The 22,008-nt window shown below is 33.3% G+C and overlaps 3 protein-coding genes across 3 annotated transcripts; 1 reads left to right on the forward strand and 2 right to left on the reverse strand.

Moving 5' to 3' along the window:
- Positions 1 to 2,474: 2,474 nt before the first annotated feature.
- Positions 2,475 to 8,103, reverse strand: LOC113466449. Its single transcript, XM_026821889.1, has 2 exons — positions 7,199 to 8,103; positions 2,475 to 4,985 (listed from the first exon to the last, which is right to left on the reverse strand). The coding sequence occupies exons 1-2, from the start codon at positions 8,057 to 8,059 to the stop codon at positions 3,495 to 3,497; spliced, it is 2,352 nt and encodes a 783-aa protein (XP_026677690.1). The 5' UTR covers positions 8,060 to 8,103; the 3' UTR covers positions 2,475 to 3,494.
- Positions 8,104 to 8,174: 71 nt separating this feature from the next.
- LOC103506901 lies at positions 8,175 to 15,361 on the reverse strand. The gene is made up of 3 exons (XM_008471326.3): positions 14,835 to 15,361; positions 13,570 to 14,145; positions 8,175 to 8,548 (listed from the first exon to the last, which is right to left on the reverse strand). The coding sequence occupies exons 1-3, from the start codon at positions 15,193 to 15,195 to the stop codon at positions 8,175 to 8,177; spliced, it is 1,311 nt and encodes a 436-aa protein (XP_008469548.1). The 5' UTR covers positions 15,196 to 15,361.
- A 3,558-nt stretch (positions 15,362 to 18,919) lies between these two features.
- Positions 18,920 to 21,904, forward strand: LOC103506902 (glucose dehydrogenase [FAD, quinone]-like). Its single transcript, XM_026821885.1, has 3 exons — positions 18,920 to 19,397; positions 19,541 to 20,802; positions 21,824 to 21,904. Exons 1-3 carry the CDS (start codon positions 18,920 to 18,922, stop codon positions 21,902 to 21,904), a joined length of 1,821 nt encoding a protein of 606 aa, XP_026677686.1.
- Positions 21,905 to 22,008: the final 104 nt, after the last annotated feature.

The following is a 22,008-nucleotide window of genomic DNA, read 5'->3' on the forward strand; positions in this document are numbered from 1 at the left end:
TTGTTGCTTCTAATATGAAAAACGATATTCTTCTGTAGCTACATCATTGTTATGAAATTATTATCCCTTTTATACTCGAGACCTTATTCACTGCTGACAGACGTAAAGTTACCTATGTATGAAGAAGAAAAAAATAAAAAGATCGTTTCCATTTTGTTTAAATGTTTTGGAGCATAATTTGTGACATACTTTTACATGTTACCACTCGAAAAATTAATTTATAAATACCTACTCTGAAAAGGAGGTTCTTTGAAAGAAACGTTTGTTGTCACCGTTTACTTGCCGTAGGTATGTGACTGTCGTATAAATATTTTCGTACAAATGTTTTGTTATTCAAGTAGACATGTGGAAATACTGTTGTCTAAAACTCGGACTTGTTTCTGATTCTCTTTTCGCCGTTAACAGAATACAGATTACACACATAAATACACATACCTAGACACCTTCCTGTACCTATCTTTTTCATATACAAAACAGAAATGAACAATTCTGGATGTTTCAAAATCAAGTACCCAATCCTTAATATTAACATACGAGTACATATTTTAAGAAGCAAAATTCTCAATTGCTCATTCATACACTTGATGTTGGACACTGGTACAAATACAAAGTAGCCCCCCATTAATATGTAGAACAGGCAAAACAATAGAAGAGTCTCAGCGAAGAGGATAGAATAGAATGGAGGAGAAGAATATGGTATAATGAGGGAATTGTTAGCATTAATATGTTTTGAGAACTTTGCTTTCAGTTCACATATTAATTAACCATTAGTCAACTCCGAGGTTAATACTCAGCCTCGTATAAACCGTCTTATACATCATATACATACGTAGATTCCTTACAATGTTTGCTTTCAGTTTACATATTAATTAACCATTAGTCGACTCCGAGGTTAATACTCAGCCTCGTATAAACCGTCTTATACATCATATACATACATACGTAGATTCCTTACAATAGATGGGAGAGAAGAAAACAAAGATTGAACCAACGATTTGTACCGCATCTTCTACTTTTAATTCCTTTGCTTTCAGTTCACATATTAATAATTAACCATTAGTCAACTCCGAGGTTAATACTCAGCCTCGTATAAACCGTCTTATACATCATATACATACGTAGATTCCTTACAATAGATGGGAGAGAAGAAAACAAAGATTGAACCAACGATTTGTACCGCATCTTCTACTTTTAATTCTAAATTCTCACTTTGCATTGTTAGGTTTTAGTTATTACATACAAAGTAAACCAGGGCCTCGGACTAATGCTAATCATTATCACCATTGTGTATATTATCTGTAACTTAACAAGTGCAATTATTAGCATAGTTGCTTCAAACCAAATTAAACCGGTGGAAAATGTTCATTCCCCGAAATTCGGGAGCAACTTGAAATAGCTCAGACCGCGGACTGGATTTATACAAAAGTTAAACTGCCGAAATCCGCCATTGACCACCAAGAGAAAGAAGGCTAAACTGCTCACTCCGCGGACAATTGAGCAACTTGAAATAGCTCAGTCCGCGGACTGGATTTATACAAAAGTTAAACTGCCGAAATCCGCCATTGACCACCAAGAGAAAGAAGGCTAAACTGCTCACTCCGCGGAGTGGAGAACATTAAACGCGGATTGTGCGTTTCGAAAAATGCTCAAACCCCGATCTAATGGTATACTGCGGGACTTGAACCCCTTGTAACTTTTACCACTTACCAATAATAGCAACAGATTATTTGGTTACCCATGAAATTCGACGTAGATTTCAAAAATGAAATAAAAAATAGGGGTTCTTATTTGAATTTCTCGAGGAACGACGACTTTCATCCAAAAAGTGCCACTGCTGGGGTTTGAACCTGGATTGTGAAATCACCATCAAATTTGTCAAGGGCTCTTTCCTACCTTCAGAAAAAAAAAACAAAACTTCAAAATTCCAAGCTGTTTTAAAAGCTACAAGGGGTTCAAGTCCCGCAGTATACCATTAGATCGGGGTTTGAGCATTTTTCAAAACGCACAATCCGCGACCTTCAGGAAAAAAAAACTTCAAAATTCCAAGCTGTTTTAAAAGTTACAAGGGGTTCAAGTCCCGCAGTATACCATTAGATCGGGGGTTGAGCATTTTTCAAAACGTAGGGTTGGGACATCGAGACGAAAACATCGATGTTCGATACATCGATGTTTTTAAACTTCGATATATCGAGTATAATATTTAAGAGGAAAACATTGCATAATTAGATACATATGAAGCGTGCCGGGAAACGCGCAAAGTTCAATAATTATTTTAAAGAATCGCTACTCCCAACACCCGGTCTACTTTTCCTGTTTTCATAAATTTGTTTGGTCTTGGAGCAATGCTTTCCTCCCATACAAAGTCACACTCGAAAGGTCTATTTGCAAAATGCGAAGTTACATTATGGAATAGGCTTCTTGTAATAAAAATTCTATTCCTTTATTTCTATTTTCTCATTAGCAGCAATTTTTTGTTTACCTGAAATACCTACCTTTTTTCTTTTCTTTTTTCCAAAAACAAAATAAAAATATTATTTGAAAGTTCTATTTGTTTCGTGTAAATACAGAAGAAAAACCTATTTTATTTTAAAAGGAGATATTTTTGTTTATTATATTATTTCCCAATTCCCAGTACCTACCTACATACATTCATACATAATATAACGTAAATCATTATTTAAATAATAATAATAATGAAAAAAAAATGATGATGGATTTTTATTATTTACTATAATTATGTAAATTCGAAGCACATAATTGTATTGACTAAAGTTTGTTAATTCATATGGAAGATCATTATGGAGTAGACGAAAGGAGCAGGTGCTGCTATACCTAAATAATAATTTTCCCAACAACAGCTTACATAACCAGGTTGAAACCTTCTTCTTTCCCTACAACAGATTTTTTCTAACCAGGTATTGTACCTCGTTACATAAAATTTAGTTACATAAAATTTACTCAATACATCCTGCTTTCTCAAACACCTTACAACTCCAATCTTCTTAGCTACACATTTGTAACATGTTGTCCATTTTTATTATTTTTCTTTTAAACGAAAAAAATGTTGAAAAAATACTTATTTATAATATAACAATTATTCAACTGTCATTTTTATTATTTTCTGTTTTATTTTTCTCTACGCCAATAAATAATTTAAAAGGAAATGTAAATACAATTATTATTAAAATAAATGACAAAATATTTGATGTAAAACAAAAAAATCAATACTTTCCTGTTTTTATTTCAATTATATATTATTTTGATCACATAATAAATTAAAATGATGGATATTTTATAGAAGGCTGTACATACGAGTAGTAGGTGGTAATCCTCCTAAATTAACGTTAACGAGGTATTTACCAAAATTAATTTACAGCTATATGAATAAACGATAGAATATATGCGTTTTCAACATGTTCTCAACGTATGTATAAGTACCTTGAAATTGCCATTTTTTTACAGTTTAAACTTTTAATTTAGAAACAATATTAAAGTTAAAAGTTGAGGTATAAATCAAGGATACTGTCTTTGCTATACACTGGATCTAAGTTTGTTCTTGATTTGGAACGTGGCTTTTGTCTTCCATATATTGACTTGGACTTGATATTTTTATTATTCATTGAAATAAAAGTCCGAGAAGGGTTCTGGGCAGCAGACTGGTCTGTTGAAAATGACTTGGAGAAATCTAATATGGAATTTGCATGTGTCTTGGCTTTTTTACGACCTTTTTTTGATAAGTGTTGTGGTTTTTTATCAATATTAACACCAAGTTTATCACTTTTGTTACTGATGTTTTTCTTACGCGCTTCTGAAGACATTACCAATCTACTTCTATTATATTTATTTTTATTATTTGAGGGTTTCTCATGTTGGTTGGTCTCTCTTTGTACAAAGTTATTTGAACTACTTTCCGTTGTGCAATCTCCTGCAGCTTCTATACTTGTGTCAGAGGAGAGTGACCGGTATAAATACATGATGGAATCACAGCTGGGACTCAATAGTTCATTTGTCTGTAATTGCACATTTGTAGCAGAAGATAATGACTGGTACAAATTCATGATCGAATCACAGCACGGACTTGTCAGTTCTTTCGTCTCAAGTTTTACAGATTTAAGGGAACCGGTAGGCGCCTCGAACTCTTGACGTTCGCGCGCCTCCCGGCACGCTAGATTTTCATTCAACTTTTTTTCAGAAACATCGATATTTTTTCCAAGATTTGGTTTATTAGACCTGGGTTTTGTATTTTTCTTTCGTGGATTATTAATTCTCCTCTTCGGATTCATCTCCGTTGTAGGAAGGATGACCTCAAATTCATGTATTTCATATTTACTGATAATTCCATGTGCCTTCAAGTATTTTTTATGTGATATATCTAACTCTGAGCTAATTTGCGTTGTTTCATTTTCGTCTTGATCATTGTCAAAAAAGGTGAAAACTCTTCCTGGAGGATTGGATAATTTCCCTTTACTTTTATGTTGTTTTATTTCCATTTTTTCTTGCAGATCTTTATTTACATGGTCCAAATAGCCTTCACCATATCGTTTGTCTTCTAAGATCCTCTTGTTCTGCCCAATTTTTATATCATGTTGATCTACAATATATAGTTCTTCCTTCTTTTCTCTATTTTTAGCGTAGCTGTCTTTCTTGAATTTATGTTTTACATTAACTAAATGAGTGATTCTTATTGGACTATCATTTGTTTGTGATGTTGACCGATTTGATGTATGTGTTTCAGTACTTTCATTTAGATTTGTTTTTTCTGTGCTACTCGAGATAGTACTATGTACGATTGGCTGAAAGCTGAAGGTATTTGTTTCGGGTGTAATATTGAAAATTCGTCCATTCTTTCCCATCTCGGAATTCACCACACATCTTATATCAAAAATGCTGGGGTTCAGTTTGAAGGTACCAGATTTTTTCTGTTTGCCTTTCTTGGAATCCTCAAGGTTAGAAGGAATATTTTCATAACTATTATTATATAGAACCTCATTGTTTGACTGATCATTATCGTTTGATTTAGAATCAAATTTTATTTGATGATGTTGTTGCGAGCAAACTTCCATTATTTGATCATCTGTTGTATGAGTTAAGAGGGAGGACAGGCATTCCTTCATTTTGCTTAAATTAAGAGAAAGACGAAAGAATATGTTATTTATTTCTCTTAAAAAGTACAAAAATAAATAAAATAGAATTGATCTCAAAATAAATAAATTTTATTTGTTGTAAGCATAAAATAAGTGATATAACTTGAGAATTGAATAAATTTTATTCCAAAACATAATATTTTACATTATAATAAATTGTATAAATGAATATCATTACACTAGTCCATCGGTATTGTGCCACACAGTTTGTGCGGCAGCTGCCACTAAAGTAATAATCTATATCATCAACTAATTCGTTATCTCTAGAATATCTTGGTTACCGTAATATGGTAAGGACTTTGTTTGTTTTAGCTCTGCTCTTTGCGGTGAACCACTGTACCTACGTACCCTTGTGCAGTGTGAAATAAGCTAAACCATACAAAAGCCAATGAAACATATTGATTTAGGACTTCAAATTTTACCATTTTTAAAATAATTAAGAAGCTTTTTTTATATTATATGTCTAATTGTGAATACTGTCCCCCAGAACATTATAATTTGCCTCAGTTCTAATATATATTTCATAGAATACCTGATCTATTTCCTCGAATCAACAATTATTATGCGTGGTATGTATAACGTTGTCTTGTATGAAATACATATTAAATTTTTATTCTTAAAATAATTTCGCGAGTTTTTTCTACATATGTAACTGTACTCTGTGCGTGGGTTCATCATTTAGCTTGTGGCGCTACGTATATTATTATGTAGAATAATTCTAAGTCAACTTGATAAGTACAATGAATTTTATTATTATTTCACCAAAGTATGTACTAATATCCTTTGTTATTATTTTTAATAATGAAAAAATAACATCCCCCGGTACCTACTTGAGACGGATAGTTTACTTTGTGTGAATGATGATGTAAGTTGAATTCTACATGAAGAAATTTGATAAAAACTCGCTTACTATTATTTTAATTTAAATCAATAAATTATTATTACTGTTCATTACGTTTTATTTACCTAAATAATTTATAAACACATAAAAATAAAATAAATAAAAATGTAAATGTAGTAGATGTTTTAGATAGGACTATTAAATTCTTTTTTATTAAATATTTTTTAAAATAAATTTTATTTATTACAACATACCTAGTAATTCAAAATACTGTTTTTCTACAAGTTTAATTTAAATTTCAATGGTCTTAAATGATATGTAATCGATAGGTATTCTAAACGAAGTAACCTTATTATAAAATATAAAACCCTTTAAGTTTTCTCAAACATAACGACTCTTAAACAGATCAAGTAAAAAATATTAAAAGAGAGGCCTTTGTTTTTAAATAGCTTTGAATAGCTATTGTCTTCACTTTTGGTTAGTCCATTAATTTTATTTATTAAGACAATAATGTCAATATTAGGTGTATTAGTTACATGTTGAACCCGCGGTACATAGAATATTATAACATCACGTTACATTTATTATTATTTTTAATTCTTAAGAGTTCAATAACTCTTTTTGGATGTTCAATACTTTCTGAGCACATCTTAAATGATCTTATGATCTTTAGAATTCTTTGATGTACCACCTTCGACCTAAGAATTGACATTACCAAGCTTTTTATTTATGTAACTTTTCTGAAGTTAGGCAGGCAATAAGAAATAATCTTTGTCACATGTGAAAATAATATGCATGATCTCAGTTCCTCAATTTACCGCTTACAGAGCTATTGAAGGTCGAAATGATGTGTGATTAAAGTTTTCATAAGTAATTGACACATTTACTCCTTGTACTTACTGTTTTCCGTGTTCGTGAGATATGAATGATCCCACGGTGATGGAAGTAAGAAGTAATCTGTACACCCGTTTTAGATCACAATACCTATACGTCATCAGTATCTACTATTGCTAACCTTTGACAATTGTAGGATTTTTTTTCCCTTTTCCTAGCAAGAGCTTGTACAAGGAGTTTTACATTATACGCTAGGGTCTTTCTTACTACTACGTGAGTATCAGCTAAAGTAACCTAGGGACTATTCCATGAATAACATGGCACTTTTCATTTTGGAATAGACATGACTTAATATTTAAGAGGAAAACACATATAGAACCTCATTGTTTGACTGATCATTATCGTTTGATTTAGAATTAAATTTTATTTGATGATGTTGTTGCGAGCAAACTTCCATTATTTGATCATCTGTTGTATGAGTTAAGAGGGAGGACAGGCATTCCTTCAAATCGGGAGGTTCTCTAGTTGTAGAACTTGACATATTACCCATATATTGAAAACCCTGCTTAATTTCTTTTTTGAAAAGTTTTATATCATTAGTTGGTTTCATTTGGTCTTCATTATTGAAGACATTGAATACATTTTCCTCCTCACTCTGTTGCCCACTCGTTGTATTATAGGCTAATGTAACATGATCTACATTCCTGGACAAATTCTCATTATTTGTTGACATGAAGTGCTTTATTACACATTTCAAAGAATGTTTGATTGTCTCTGCTACCTGAGAAATGGTTGTTTCATCAATGATGGAGATTAAAAAATGTTGATCTACTTTATAAGCATCTACATTCTGAATTCGTTCGTGTAAACAGGAAATGTTCACCAAGTTGTCAAAGTTTAACTGATATACCATGTAAGTTTCACGTTCATATTTCAACTGAATGTTGGGCTTGTGTAGATTCGCAGTGAGAACTGTGTAGTCAATATTAATAGGACTCATCATATCAGAGACGTTCAACATGGGTTGAAAGTGAGGTCTCAAGTTTATGTGAATAAGTTCGACTATTTGCTTCAGTTGTTTAGTGGTCTTCTGTATCCTCATCTTAATGCTATCATCAGCTAGATTGAGTTCTGGTAAAGTGAAGTAAAGTCTTTTAGTACTCATGTTCTTAATCATCAACTTATTGTTCATGACTTTACTGTCATTAAAGTTGCAAGGTAATTTTTTAAGCATCATCATACTCTTACTTAATCTACTTTTGCAAATATTATGTGCGATGGGTATTTTCGAAAAAACCGGATAACGACGAACCTTCTCTCTCTCTCTTCCGAACAAGTGCTGTCGATTTTGACACTTATTTGTGGTCCTTCCATGGAGTTGGAAATATATTTGAAAAGCGGTCCTCCGACTCCTTTACGTAGATTATTTTATCGTCCACAAACATCCCGTGATTAACCTGTTGAGGAATAGATTTCTGAATGTCACTGACGGCAATGTCGAAGATGTTACCGGATAACGACGAACCTTGTCTACTAGAATTTTCCGAACAAGTGCTGTCGATTTTGACACTTATTTGTGGTCCTTCCATGGAGTTGGAAATATATTTGAAAAGCGGTCCTCCGACTCCTGCGCTTGCTAGTTTGGTTAAAACACTGACTTTATTTATGCGTTCAAAAGCCATAGCTATATCCAATACTCTTTGCTCTGGAAAGCGGACAGCACTTCTTGCTCTAACAACAACAACAACAACATTTATCGTTGTTCTATGCTGACGATTGCCACTCTGAAATGGATCGTTTAATGACTCGTTATTATTCACCATCCAATTTAAACGCTTGTTGATCCGACTCCTGCGCTTGCTAGTTTGGTTAAAACACTGACTTTATTTATGCGTTCAAAAGCCATAGCTATATCCAATACTCTTTGCTCTGGAAAGCGGACAGCACTTCTTGCTCTAACAACATCAAGTTATTCATCGTTGTTCTATGCTGACGATTGCCACTCTGAAATGGATCGTTTAATGACTCGTTATTATTCACCATCCAATTTAAACGCTTGTTGATCATCCGCTCCATAATTTTATTCATACAGCTGAGTAAAGATATCGGTCTGTAATTTTTGGCGTTTAATTTATCTCTATTTGATTTTAATATGGGTACCACACCAGCCGTTTTCCAGCAGTCCGGAAAATTTCCTGTCGACCAAATTATGTTAAAGACTTCCAAAAGTCTATCACTGTGAAAAACTTGGTTTTAAGGGGAGCACAAACACAAACTTCTCACTGTTCAGAAAATTTTCAAGACTGCTTGGGTGTACTATCTAAAATTGACAAGCAGTAAGAATTGTATGAATGCCTGACAATATTGAAGATATGCAATGTGCAATAAAGTAAAAAAAAAAACATTATTGACCGAATGAAGTGAGGTCCAAGTTCTGACTCGAAGGAATTACATTGAGTTTGTCTGTATATTTGATAGCTGAATTCCGTCATCCCGAGGCATGGCCAAACTTGTAGAAGGTACTATCTAAAATTGACAAGCAGTAAGAATTGTATGAATGCCTGACAATATTGAAGATATGCAATGTGCAATAAAGTAAAAAACCATTATTGACCGAATGAAGTAAGGTCCGAGTTCTGACTCGAAGGAATTACATTGAGTTTGTCTGTATATTTGATAGCTGAATTCCGTCATCCCGAGGCATGGCCAAACTTGTAGAAAAGGCATGGCCGAACTTGTAGAAAATAATAAAAATACGGTCGCGCTGCCGTGCTCCCTATAGCTGCATAGTAAAGTTATCAAACTAAAAACATAAACGAAACTCAAAATGTTGGTCGAGAGCGAAACATTTCTCTCCCGCAGTCTCTGCACTCTGTGTATTTCTTATGGAGATTTTATCTATCAAAAATTGATCATATCTCAGGATTGGTTTAGATTTTCGCAAAATCCTTTCTTATTGCACACCTAGACCATAAAAGGAATAGTCCTATAAATATTCAGCTTTCTAGGTGTTGTGGTTCAGGAGATAGAGCGATCAGTGTGTGAAATGTGATTGAGTGAATGGATCTTGTGAAATGTGAATGACAGGTACAAATACAAACCAGATGTAAGTTAGAACTCGTGATGCAATTCAGACTCGTATTACAAGATTTGCAATAGTTTGTTTTTGTTTCTAGTTGACCACTCTCTGAATGTCATGATGCATGTTGTGCTAAATTTACATTTTATTTATATTCAATATTCATATATATTAAGTGATTAAAAACTAATTTTAAGCTTATGGAGCATACATTCTATAGAATTTAAAAAAAAAATCTTCCCTTATTTTCACGAGAAAAAAATTCTCTGACAGGTGTAAAAGGAAATTATAAAATAACACCTCATCTGGTATTTCATTCATACGCCTCAATTGTAATTATCTCTTTTTTCCTAGATACAGATAAACATGGAAAGAAAACAAATGGAAAAGCGAAAAATCAACATTCAATTGATCAGAAAAAGAACGTAAAAATATCAGAATCTCGGGCGCGCCATTATAAATTGTCTTGTGACAATACGCAACAATCATCGAGGTATGAATTTCACTACCACAAATCCATGAAAGACCCACAGTGTTGGGTAAGTTTGGATTTATTTGATGAGGGCACATCAAAAGAATACCATAATGAAGGACATGACGAAAATGAATATTTAATGTTGAAAAAATATTCTCATCATTCGAATGATTTTTCTCAACTTCAAAAGAAGGTTATAAACTATACTTTTGATCACTTTGACATTGAGAGAAAAATAGAACAGCATTCAGAGAGTTTCAGACAAAAAATTCAGACTAATAAGATCAAACAAACCAAGTCAAATTTTGGAACGAATCGGATTTCAAAGTATTTAAAACTTCTCAAAGATATGGAAATTGTATACGATGAGGAAAATAACATTCTAGAGGAAATGACTTGGGATTGGAACAATTTGAAGATTAATATAAAGACAGCGCCCATCAAAACTATTCTTATCCATCTACATTATAACAATAACCTTCTATTTCTGAACGACATTAATTACAATCTATTTAAAGATTTAAAGAACCCTAAGAATGTAAGGATGTTGATGACATTCAGAGATTTTGAACAAATTTTCAATGTTTGTTATAAAAATGAACTTAATTTTAAAAGAAAAACAGATAATGAAATCTTGAAACAGGTGAAATCGTGGACACCTAGTTTGACATTTAACAATGGGGAACCTGTCATCGACCATGAAACAATTTACCCAAATTATGCTACAAAAGTGAATAACTTGGCAATGAAACTCAAAGAAATTCGTTCTGTCTTGCTAGCACTTCGCAATATCCGATCATCTCAGACAGATTTATTGACCGAGTTGAGCAATGATATTGCTTATCCTGAGCTGTTCCGACCCAAAGATTTTGAGCCGTTCAAAGATTGGACTTTACGGTTAAATACTGATATCAATTCAATTCCAAAGCTATCGGTCTTCAAAATTAGTTTTGAATGGAATAAATATTCGTTACAATCACCTGTGCATAAGAAGAGAGAAAGTATTTTTTCGAAAATACCCATCGCACATAATATTTGCAAAAGTAGATTAAGTAAGAGTATGATGATGCTTAAAAAATTACCTTGCAATTTCAATGACAGTAAAGTCATGAACAATAAGTTGATGATTAAGAACATGAGTACTAAAAGACTTTACTTCACTTTACCAGAACTCAATCTAGTTCCTGACAACGCAACGTTAAAACTCTCAGAAATAGCGCCTATGTATATCTCGGTTTTCGCTTATTTTTTGTTTCTTAGTCCCCTCTAGACGTACTCTTTTTGACTTTATGTTGTAATTTGTTAAATTTCTATAACAGTCCATTTGACAGTAAGAGTAATTCTCACTATTTTGCGGAAAAAGCATTTGTGAAATACTAAGTAAGCAAATCTTATGTATTCCAGGAGGGGATATTTAACAGTATATGCAATATGTCTCAACCAATAATATTATTACATTTTTATTTTCATATAAATTTATTTTATTTGCAAGTAACGTCTCATAAATTTCGTTGACCCCTTCCGTTTTGTTGTGCACTTTTTTTTTTCAAGGACAGATGAATGTACAGTTAGTCTGAGTAGCCCACATTATTTTTTTATACTTTTTAATAATAACTAAACAATTATTTAATATTTATTTATACATAGTAATATACTTTATTAATAAATACTTGTATTAATGAGTACCTTGAGAAGTACAACGCAATAGATGAAATACAATTAATAAATAATTATTGTAATTATTTAATTGATTAATAATGTTCATAGATAGGTATGCAGAAAGAACTGAATATATCTACCTACTAACTACTAAGGCATAGTGATGAAACCTAAAATTATGTATATGTAAATTAAATTTGAAAATATCCCATTTACCTACTTGTCTGAAAAGGCTCCAGGAAATAATGTTGTAGGTATTTGATGAAAATCTTGTAAATTGTTTTACACAGATTACTTGAAAGGCTTCATTATTAGTATTATTAATTAATTTATTTACCAATTTTTTACGCCATTGACTGAAAAGTTATAGGTAGTCAGATTTGATGGAAAATAAAAGAAAATAATCTTGTTACACTAGAACCCATCTTACTTGTATTATCTTAATTTCCAAAAAAGTAGAATATTGGTTGAATTAAATAAAATAATAATCAATTTTTATTCTTATTGACATGTATTGCATTGTAACGTTACATACCCATAGGTCTGTATTCAGTCAGGAACATTTTTGATGTTGGTGCCTTGGAATTTCCTTTTTTTATAAATAATGGAAAATTAATATATTTTGAACTTGGTGACATTCAGTCAGGAACATTTTTGATGTTGGTGCCTTGGAATTTCCTTTTTTTATAAATAATGGAAAATTAATATATTTTGAACTTGGTGACTGATGACTAGTAAAAGTATTTTTCTCCAAGGAATTTTGAAATATACTTTTTCTTTTTTAGTTTAAACCCAAACCCAAGATACAACCTGAAATTTCCTTCACTGAATTGAGATCATATCTTGTATAGGTAAATATTAAGCTATTTGTGTACCTAACTAATATTATTTTGCTTAAAATTTTGAAATATACTTTTTCTTTTTTAGTTTAAACCCAAACCCAAGATACAGCCTGAAATTTCCTTCACTGAATTGAGATCATATCTTGTATAGGTAAATATTAAGCTATTTGTGTACCTAACTAATATTATTTTGCTTAGTAATTTTACTTTAGATATTTTCTATATAATTTAAACTATTTATTTTATTTCAAATAAATCCCTCGCTGATTTACCGATGAATAAGCATCAGTATTTCCACGATTTAATATTATGTATTACCAATTGTGTGTTTAAGCCATTCGGAGAATATGAAATTAGTTTTTTGCCAAAGAATCGCTTTCTCGAAAAGTTAACGACTTTCAAAAACATTTGCGTTGTGCATGTGTGTTGTTAATAAGACAACAATAATGGCAGAATATATTCTATTATTTTCGTACTTCGTAATTTTCAAAGGCAATCGAAAATTAATCCTTGTTAAGACTTACTAAAATAAGTATCGCGCATAGCACATTCTATTGCGAATCACAAACTGAAATTTTATGTTTTTGTTGCACCTAATATGAAAAACGATATTCTTCTGTAGCTACATCATTGTTATGAAATTATTATCCCTTTTATACTCGAGACCTTATTCACTGCTGAAATTTATTAATTACCTGACATCTCTGATGTGTACTTTACGATATCACAATTTCTTTTGGAATGAGTTTTATGCTCTTCTCCTTTGACATCATCCTTTACATTGTTCTTCATTTGTTCATTATAAGGAGCAATTGTTCCTTCTTGTTCAATACAAGGATGAATGACATGCCTCTGTGTTCCTAACTTCTGTACAAACGGTGCTGTGTTTTCTTTCAAATTGGTTTCATCTCTTTTTCTTTCATGATAAGAATTAAATTGTTCATCATTAGGGCTATTTTTGTTGATTAATTTGTTAACAGCTGATTCTAGATGTAGTATTTTCGTGTGTTCAGTTTGAATAAAACTACTCAGATCAGAATAGTTACCCTGTACGAATAACGTTTCCACGGTGTTTTTCCACATCTTCTGTTGTGGACTTCTTTTCTCCGGTAGATTTTCACCACTCATGAAACTTCGTGTTTGATTGAGAAAATTTTCATATTTGTTTTTATACCAGAGCTCAAATTCTGGGTCGTAATCGGTTTGAATGAGTTTTTCAATGAAAAAATTTACATTTTCAATTTGACTTGATGAAGAATAGTCAAATGATTCTATAACGATAGAAATGGCATGGTTATTAAATATTTTTTTTACTGCTGTCTAGGTATAACTACGTTATGTACGTACACCTATTTCGTGTGATCCTGTCATTAGTTAGTAGGTAGGATAATAAGATTGAGTCTACGATTATTACAGAAGCTTTTTAATAAAAAATTCTAAATCATATACAGTCGAACCTGGATAAACGAGACCTGGATAAACGAGAAACCTGGATAAACAAGAAATTTTCAAATCCCCTTCATTTTAATAGAAATGGCATGGTTATTAAATAAATTTTTTACTGCTGTCTAGGTATAACTACGTTATGTACGTACACCTATTTCGTGTGATCCTGTCATTAGTTAGCAGGTAGGATAATAAGATTGAGTCTACGAGTATTACAGAAGCTTTTTAATAAAAATTTCTAAATCATATATGTACCTTTGTACCCACATAGGTAGGTAACAAATTAACAATAGATTATCTCCTACTTTAAAATACATAATATGTTTTATGCATGGTTAATTGACCTATTTATATGAGCTAAAATTTCTCCCTCTCCACGATAGGTACCTACATAGGTAGGTAACAAATTAACAATAGATATCTCCTACTTTAAAATACATAATATGTTTTATGCATGGTTAATTGACCTATTTATATGAGCTAAAATTTCTCCCTCTCCGTGATAGGTATGTACCTGTTTTTGTGTCTTCGCTAGCTTCGCTAGTCATAGGAGATACCTCCGCAAGATCTTCATAGTTGATATACTGTTGTAGACATTCATAGTGTACTGTTGAACTTCCTAAAGCTTCCAGCTCTTTATCTATTCCGACATCTGTCAGTAAGAACTCATTGCTTCTGTAGATGTTTAATTTTCGGTCCGTATTTGGTCGTTTTGAAGGAAGACCGCTGCTGTATGCCGCCATTTGAAAATCGTAATTGGAGCTGGAACATGTTGTATAGTAAATGGCGGACGAGTTTCTAGTGCTAGCTTTGTTCCGTACGGAGGTTTTAAATATCGGCTCAGATTGGAAGCCCCGTTTTGTTAGTTTTGCCATATCTCTTATGATGGGAAATACGGTGAATTTCAAATTCCAGTCATGGCGTAGTGTTTTTTTTTTTTTTTTTTTTTTTTTTTTTTTTTTTGTAAAATGAGTCTGAGTAAGTTCACAAATTTCGAATTAGCTGCAATCGCTATATGTTTGGATGAAGAAGAAGAAGAAGAAGAAGAAGAAGCAGATTCCGTACTAAAAGTCACTCGATTGTTGCCAAAGTAAAGTACAGGCATATCTCCTATAGCTCGTTTAGAAAATACCTACGATGCCTTGAGTTTTTTCGAATGAAAATTTCAGCCCGTTAGTTTTGGACCATTTCGAAATATTGTCAAGACAAGAGTACGTTGAAGGTTGAAGTATAGATGTTGAATTTGAATTACAGACAGATTACCACGTCTTACGTAGATTATTTTATCGTCCACAAACATCCCGTGGTTCACCTGTTGAGGAATAAATTTCTGAATGTCACTGACGGCAATGTCGAAGATACGTAGATTATTTTATCGTCCACAAACATCCCGTGGTTCACCTGTTGAGGAATAAATTTCTGAATGTCACTGACGGCAATGTCGAAGATGTTAGCGGATAACGACGAACCTTGTCTACTAGAATTTTCCGAACAAGTGCTGTCGATTTTGACACTTATTTGTGGTCCTTCCATGGAGTTGGAGGAATTAACTCTTGAACGGTTTGTCCGCTTTTGATGATAGTTTGTGAAAGCGTTCAAGGCAAAGGAAATTTTCACATTAGAGGTAATACTCCTGGAAGTATTTAATACTCGTAGATCTGCATATGTAAACATAAAATTATCTCAAAGCAAAAAGTTTGTACTGATAAAAGCCCAGTGTCCAAAAATTTGGACAATATTTTGGGCTGTGGTAAACATATTAGGTTTTGTTAAAACTAGGTCAATTTATCATTAAAAAGCTCATAATCTACTCAATAACAGAAAAGATGTAAAGAAGCAAAGCTTTTTTAAACATTAATACAAAAATACTTACCAGTAATGGTCACTTCCTAAACATTGAGCTTACTCCTCACTATTTTGTAAAAAAATGAAAAATGTTTTTGAAATTTTCAAAATTTCCCTCTAAAACTGATTGCTAACAATGTTACCAACTGAACAAAACAATAAAAATTAGTTCATATCGAGTATGCTACGCTCTAGAGGGGAAAAAATGCAACAACTCAAAATGTCCAAAATATTGGACATGGGCCTTTAAGCATACAAACCAGTCAGCAGCTCTGGGTTTTTAGACCTGCAGAGTAAATGTCCAAAATATTGGACCCTGGGTCTTTAGGCATACAAAACGCAAAAAGTGCTTGGGCCCTTAGAGGATATAATTATTTAATTAATTAATACAAACAGGGTCACCTTTGAAATTTTATAGTTCTTTTCGGTAATATAAGGAAATCTTATGTATGTAGGTAGACCACTACCTACTCAAGTATAGATTTTTTTTTTATTTATTATTATTTTTTCAAAACTAAAGTACCCTACTTTTTGGTACCATTACCTATAGGTAATTAGGTAGGTACTCTCGTGAAAGGTTGTTTTGATCAGAGATGTGCAAAATGCTTTTGAAAACCAATTTGAAATGCAAAATGTAAAATGCCTCTAGAAAACCAATTTGAAATGCAAAATTAATAGAGCCGTTGAAAATAAATGGACAGCCATTTTATGGATAAAGTAGCCAAAGTTGCTTTCCTACCCTGAAACTAGCGTTAGATCGGATTTTATCCTACACAGATAAGGTTCGTTGAAAGTCGGTGTGAGGAAAAATAAAATTACAAAGAGTGCAATGGTCCCACATGGAGTAGGATTTGGGCTTGGGATGCTAGTCCATAAAGAACTAAGTACCTACCTACACCAGATCATAATACCAGATTACGTTAGATGATCGAACCAAAGAATTCACAAACTTGTTGTCCTTAAAGTTTCAAGATCTGTGCTATGGTCACAAGACTGAAATCTGCGGACCTTAACAAGTTATGAAATAATGTGACCGAGCTGCTCACTCTTTTCTTCTGGATCAAATAAAGCTGTTTTTATATACTTATGTACGTATCACTTATGTGGGTATGAAGATAACTTGTAAAATAATAATAATAATAATAATAATAATAATAATAATAATAATAATAGATAATAATAATAAATAATGTGCTTATTTAAATACTGCTGCATAGCCTCGAAAAGTCCCGGTTTACTCACAGTAGGCTACTACTATTGATTGTGGGTCAATTATCAAATTATATATGGAGGAGTAAATTCAATACCTCGGCTGGGATTGGATCACGCCTGCTGTTAACAGGTGAGCCTTAGACCACCTAACAACGAGGGCGGTTGTTTTGTTTATAAATATTGTTTTATAGAGAGAAAAAACTACATAGAAAAAATACATTATACGCTATTATCAGTGAGTTGACAATAAAATCTAGTTAATCTTGTGCCTATTGTTTGTAACTTAAAGCAATCAAATCTACATGGATTTCCACAAGTAGTCTTATGATTCATATGTATCATCATGCTCATTTTGTTTCTTTGATAACATACCTTAACACCAACAAAAAACTAGACATTATAAAGGTACTGTACTAATGGACGCTAGGAACAATGAAGTTTAAATCCACCAGACACCCTAGGTGAAATAAATCACGAAGACTTGTTCTGTTCGTAGAAATCACTGCTCAAGGAGTGTGGCCATGACCAAAGAAACACAAATGTTAACTTGACTTGGCTTTGGTTTATTTTGGTAGACAATAGGTGGCTAAACAGAAGTAGACAGGCATTAGGTATTAGCATTCATTAATTTTCTGGCAGTGAATATGACCAGGTATCTGCCTATTTCCTCTTTTCACTTTCAACAGGCATGCTCCTTAAGGCCAGCATTAAATTTAGTGATGTGTGCTCTTCGGATCTTCATTGTTTCTTCCCTTCTTGAAATTAATTTTGGATTAGTTAAAACAAGAATAAGTGCGTCCAATAAAAATAAAACTAGTGGAAGTGAACATTGTTTCCGAAGTGTTTTTAGTTTTAACAATAAAATATTTCAATTTAACAGCAACCGTGCCTCCATCGTTTTGTAGTAGTCTTTATTATATCCATTTCATTATAAAAACATGATCAAGATTAATCACACCTTAATTTCAGTGATGAATTGTCGTGGCTTGATTCATACCTGGAGATGAAGCAATGTGAGGTACGTTCTCCAACTTCAGACAAACTTGTGAAGGCATTATCAAATTTGGATATTTTTTTCTTCTTTTGATTTTGTCTAATCACCAATACATGGGCAATTATTAGGCAACCTTGTGTCTGGGCCGGGCTATTCTTCTCTAACTTCCGAAGTGTTTTTAGTTTTTACAATAAAATCTTTCAATTTAACAGCAACCGTGCCTCCATCGTTTTGTAGTAGTCTTTATTAAATCCATTTCATTATAAAAACTTGATCAAGATTAATCACACCTTAATTTCAGTGATGGATTATCGTGACTTGATTCATGCCTGGAGATGAAGCAATGTGAGGTAGGTTCTCCAACTTTAGACAAACTTGTGAAGGCATTATCAAATTTGGATATTTTTTTTTTTTTCTTCTTTTGATTTTGTCTAATCACCAATACATGGGCAATTATTAGGCAACCTTGTGTCTGGGCCGGGCTATTCTTCTCTAACGTTACCTGGTCCAGTAGTCCAAACTTAAACTTTAGTGCCGACTTGTTCATCATGGAGTATACGTGGCTCTTGTTGGTTTTCATCGTGGGAGCTCAGGGACAAGTGTTCCGCAGGATCGTGGACAGGATTATCAAGGACAACTTGCTTACCCCCAGTGATGCAGTTCCGGACTTGAAATCCTTCGCTGAAGAATATGATTTCATTGTAGTCGGTTCAGGGTCAGGCGGCTCAGTGGTTGCTAATAGATTAACGGAGAATTCCAATTGGACCGTTCTACTTCTGGAAGCTGGACCAGAAGAAATCATTCTTGATGAAATTCCATTGTTTGTCAGTCATATCGTCAGCTCTGATTTCAATTGGGGCTACACGACTGAGAAGACAGACGGCATTTGTAAAGGAATGAAAAATCAGAGATGTAACTGGCCAAGAGGAAAAGTGATGGGAGGAACAAGTGTTACTAACTACATGGTATACACAAGAGGAGTACCCCATGACTATGATGGTTGGGCAGCACCTAAAATACCTACAGGTATCTATGTATGTATCTAGATCTAGAAGGTACTTGGTAGTTTACATTAGTACCCATGCAGCCATTTTCAATTGATTCAACATTGAATTCATGTTGAAATATTAATTTGTTAAATATTCAACTAATTGAACAATAATTTAGAGGAAAAGTGATGGGAGGAACAAGTGTTACTAACTACATGGTATACACAAGAGGAGTACCCCATGACTATGATGGTTGGGCAGCACTTGGCAACATTGGCTGGAGTTTTGAAGAAGTGCTTCCTTACTTTAAAAAATCAGAGGACATGAAGACAGCTGAGTTGAAATCATCTCCATACCATGGTGTTGGTGGATATCTGAAGATAGAGAGACCATTATGGAGAACACCGCTAGCGAAGTGTGTCCTGGATGCAGGACATGAGATGGGATATGATATTGTTGACCCAAGTGAACCCAATGCCATAGGATTTTCATATGTGCTGGCAAACACAGGAAATGGCGAACGTTATAGTGCATCGAGAGCATTTTTAAGGCCCATCAGAAAGCGGCCAAATCTAAAAGTGGCCAAACGAGCAAGAGTTACCAAAGTACTAATCGATGAAAATGACAACTTGAAGAGAGCAACAGGTGTTGAATTCTTTAAGAATAAACAAAGACATACAGTGAGAGCACGTAAAGAAGTCATCCTATCGGCTGGTGCATTGAATTCGCCTCAGTTATTAATGTTGAGTGGAATCGGACCAAGAGATCACCTGGAAGAGATGAACATACCTGTGATTCAAGATCTGAAAGTTGGGTACAACTTGCAAGACCACGTGTCTATGGCAGGACTTGTATTTCTAGTGAATGACTCAGTCACTATAGTGGAATTATTAATGTTGAGTGGAATCGGACCAAGAGATCACCTGGAAGAGATGAACATACCTGTGATTGAAGATCTGAAAGTTGGGTACAACTTGCAAGACCACGTGTCTATGGCAGGACTTGTATTTCTAGTGAATGACTCAGTCACTATAGTGGAGAGTCAGTTTCAAAAGCCTCGCTATATAGTGGACTATTGGTTTCGTCGTCAAGGACCCTACACATCCCCTGGGGGTGCTGAAACCATGGCATTGATTTCATCTAAATTTGAAAACGATAAAACTAGGCCGGACATCGAGCTTGTATTTGGACCAGGTGCTCTGACAGGGGACTCTAATGGATCCTTGAGATCTTTATTGGGGATCAGTGATAAGTTCTATAGAAAAGTGTATCAACCTTATTTCGAACGGCAAGCTTACAATATTGTTCCCTTAATTTTGCGTCCATTCAGTCGGGGATTTGTCAAACTGAGATCAAGCAATCCTTTCGACAGTCCAAAATTCTACCCCAACTACTTGAGTGATTCAAGGGACCTTGACGTTCTGATTGAAGCCATCAAAATGGTAAGTGTTTTTTCCTTTGAAATTTTATAGTTCTTTTCGGTAATATAAGGAAATCGTATGTATGTAGGTAGACCACTACCTACTCAAGTATAGATTTTTTTTTATTTATTATTATTTTTTTCAAAACTAAAGTACCCTACTTTTTGGTACCATTACCTATAGGTAATTAGGTAGGTACTCTCGTGAAAGGTTGTTTTGATGCATGTGTGTATTAGACATAGGTATCTCCAATTTTTTATCGGGGAAAAAATTGATATTTTCGATAAGTACGTACCGACATACCTCGATTTAATTTAACTTATGTAAGTGCTTAATTCTTATTCATTTACCTGCATACCTTAAAGAATAAAATAAATAATAATTAAATAATAACAAAAGTGAAACGAAGCTAGTAAAATCAACTTTCTTAGTGGATGTGCTAAATTCTCTGTAACAATAAAAACAGGCTAATACACAACTTGGTGCTAATGTGATTAACACTAATAGTTTAGAAATAAATAAAGAAAATAGGTCGGTATTTGAATATAAACCCAACCTGTTAAACGTTTAAAATAAATTAAGTAATTTATCAATAAAGTAATAATAATGATCCGTTACCCTCAGAGCAGAATATTATTTGATAATGGTAACCAGTTGGTAACAGAGGTCGGCACCCTGCATGGACCATGGTTTGGTTTATTGTGAATGTCAAGGTCTACCCCTGCTCTGCGCAGATCTTGCTAGTTAGTGCCAGCGGTTTCAGTTTCTGGATAAGAATTAGGGACCAGTGTGATTCTACTCGCGACTCGCGATGAAGTGCGCGCTATTCAGTCTCGTGTGCCATCTGCTAGTGCTGTCAGTGGCACACGCTCAGTCTCAATTATTTCGTACGTGAGCGCCTTGACCACTACACCACCGAGGCAGGTTGTTTTGTTTTATAAATATTGTTTTATAGAGAGAAAAAACTACATAGAATAAATACATAGTACCTATTATAGTGGATTGACAATAAAATTATTAATCTTGTGCCTATTGTTTGTAGATTAAAGTCAATCAAATCTATCTGGATTCCACAGGTAGTCTTATGATTCATTGTATCATCATTGCTCATTTTGGTTTTTGATAGACATACCTAGACACCTAACAAGAAAACTAGACATTATTAAATATGTAACTAATTGGACCTAGGAAAATTGAAGTTTAAATCTCACTCAGACAAGGTTGAAA

The sequence above is a fragment of the Diaphorina citri genome, unplaced genomic scaffold (assembly GCF_000475195.1).
Source record: "Diaphorina citri unplaced genomic scaffold, Diaci psyllid genome assembly version 1.1 scaffold271, whole genome shotgun sequence".
Taxonomy (NCBI): Eukaryota; Metazoa; Arthropoda; class Insecta; order Hemiptera; family Psyllidae; genus Diaphorina; species Diaphorina citri.